The sequence below is a fragment of the Plasmodium reichenowi genome, chromosome 7 (assembly GCF_001601855.1).
Source record: "Plasmodium reichenowi strain SY57 chromosome 7, whole genome shotgun sequence".
Classification (NCBI taxonomy): Eukaryota; Apicomplexa; class Aconoidasida; order Haemosporida; family Plasmodiidae; genus Plasmodium; species Plasmodium reichenowi.
The window spans coordinates 644,405-646,810 of NC_033652.1; the positions used below are offsets into that span (position 1 = coordinate 644,405).

General features: G+C 20.0%; 1 protein-coding gene across 1 annotated transcript; it reads left to right on the forward strand.

Moving 5' to 3' along the window:
- Positions 1-378: 378 nt before the first annotated feature.
- PRSY57_0716400 (NIMA related kinase 4) lies at positions 379-2,101 on the forward strand (the record flags this gene model as incomplete). The annotated part of the gene is made up of 7 exons (XM_012906818.2): positions 379-461; positions 611-683; positions 786-879; positions 1,032-1,166; positions 1,276-1,553; positions 1,677-1,796; positions 1,952-2,101. The coding sequence occupies 7 exons, from the start codon at positions 379-381 to the stop codon at positions 2,099-2,101; spliced, it is 933 nt and encodes a 310-aa protein (XP_012762272.1).
- Between the last annotated feature and the right edge of the window lie 305 nt (positions 2,102-2,406).

Sequence of the window (2,406 nt, forward strand, 5' to 3'; positions counted from 1 at the left end):
AAAAAAAAAAAATACATGTTGTACGGTACAATTATAAAGTGATATATTAAAATCATTATATAATTTAAAATAGGATTAAAAAATGGGCTATTGAAATATTCCAAGAAATAGAAGTATATATTTATATACACCTCCAAAAGAAAGAAAAAAAAATACATATATATATATATATATATATATATATATATATAATTTCATCTGTTTATTTATACATTTTATTCTTTTCATTTTTGTGTATGTTCCTTTTTGAATTTTATTTTTTCCTTGAAAGCACTTATCCATAATACACGACATTACATAATAAAAGCATAGAACCATTATCATTAGCCACCTTATTTCTTTTCTCTTATTTTTAAGTATATCTTATAACCATTCAATATGAATAAATATGAAAAGATTAGAGATATAGGAAAAGGAAATTATGGAAATACAATACTTGTTAGAGATCGAAAAAATGACCAGTAATTCTCCTTTTTTTTAATAATATAAAAATAAAATAAAAAAATTAAATATGTAAAAATATATATATATATATATATATATATATATATATATATATATTAATATATACATTTTAATATACAATATGTATTCCTTTTTTGTTCTTAAGTTATGTAATGAAAATAATAAACATTTCACAAATGTCTCAAAAAGAAAAGAGGCAATGTTTAAAAGAAGTTGAAGTATTATAAAAAAAATTTAAATAAAAAAAAAAAATACATACATACATACATATATATATATATGTATATATTTTATATACTTCATGTTTCTACATCTTTTAGTTATTATCCAAATTAAATCATCCTTTTATTGTAAAATATATTGAAAGTTATATTGAAGGGGATACACTTAGAATAGTTATGAAGCACTGTAAAGGTGAGCATCACTAAAAAAAAAAATAAATAAATATTATATATTCATATATGTTAAAATAATATATATATATATGTATATATATTATATATGTGTGAGAATAAAATCATTATCTCTTTTCCTTTCTACGTTTTTTATATTTTGTTTGTATAAAGGAGGTGATTTATATCATTACATCCAAAATAAAAAGAAACAAAATACGCCTATAAAAGAAAAACGTATACTCATCTGGCTAACTCAAATATTAACTGCTCTTAAATTTCTTCACTCAAATCATATTCTTCATAGAGGTTTCCTTACATTCAAAAAATAGAATATACATACAAACATATATATACATATATATATATATATATATATGTATTATTCCCTTTTTTTTTTTCTTTTTTTATTTTTTAGATATGAAGTCTCTAAACATTTTAATAGATAGCGATAAAAGAGTTAGACTGTGCGATTTCGGAATATCTAAAGTTCTAGAAAATACTTTAGATTATGCTAATACCTTAATAGGTACTCCTTATTATTTAAGTCCAGAATTATGTAAAGATAAAAAATATAGTTGGCCTTCAGATGTATGGGCAACTGGTTGTCTAATATATGAACTAGCCACTTTTAGAACCCCTTTCCATTCAACCAAAGGAATACAACAATTATGTTATAATATTAGATATGCTCCAGTAAATTCATAAAAGGGATATATAATGACCTCTTCCCAAATTTTTGTCAACATGTTCATATATATATATATATATATATATATATATATGTATATTTTTTTTTTTTTTTTTTTTTTTTTTTAGATACCTGATTTACCAAATATCTATTCAAAAGAACTTAATAACATTTATAAGAGCATGTTAATACGAGAACCAAGTTACAGAGCAACCGTACAACAATTGCTAGTTTCTGACATTGTGCAGGTAATTTTAAAAAAATAATAAATTAAAAGAATAAAATAAAAAATTAACACTAAGAAAAATGTAATAATATACAAACAAATATATATATATATATATATTTATTTATTTATTATGTTATATTTCATTATTTAATTCATGTGTCTTAATTTTTTTAGAGACAACTAAAATTATTGATTGAAGAAAAAATCAGAGAAAAGCAAAGTATGAAAAAACCTTTAAAAGAAAAGCCAGCTATTGAAAATGAAAATTCAGGAGCCAACGAACAAGAAGTAAAAACATTACTTCTGGATGTTGTTGATACTTAAAAGTGTAAGTAAAATGTAATAAAATAACTTGTTATACGATTTGTTTGTATAATATTATACATATATGTATGTTATATATTTTTATTAATAATATGGATATAATTTTTCATACTTTATTTCAGTCTACATGTGTAATTATAATTTTGTATTTTAATTATGTAATAAAAATTATTCTATTTTTTTCGTAAACTTTTTAAGAATTTTTTTTTTTTTTTTTAATCACTAACGAAAAGATTATTATATAATATATATATATATATATATATATATATATGATATAATGTTATTTCCAGAGAATTATAAAA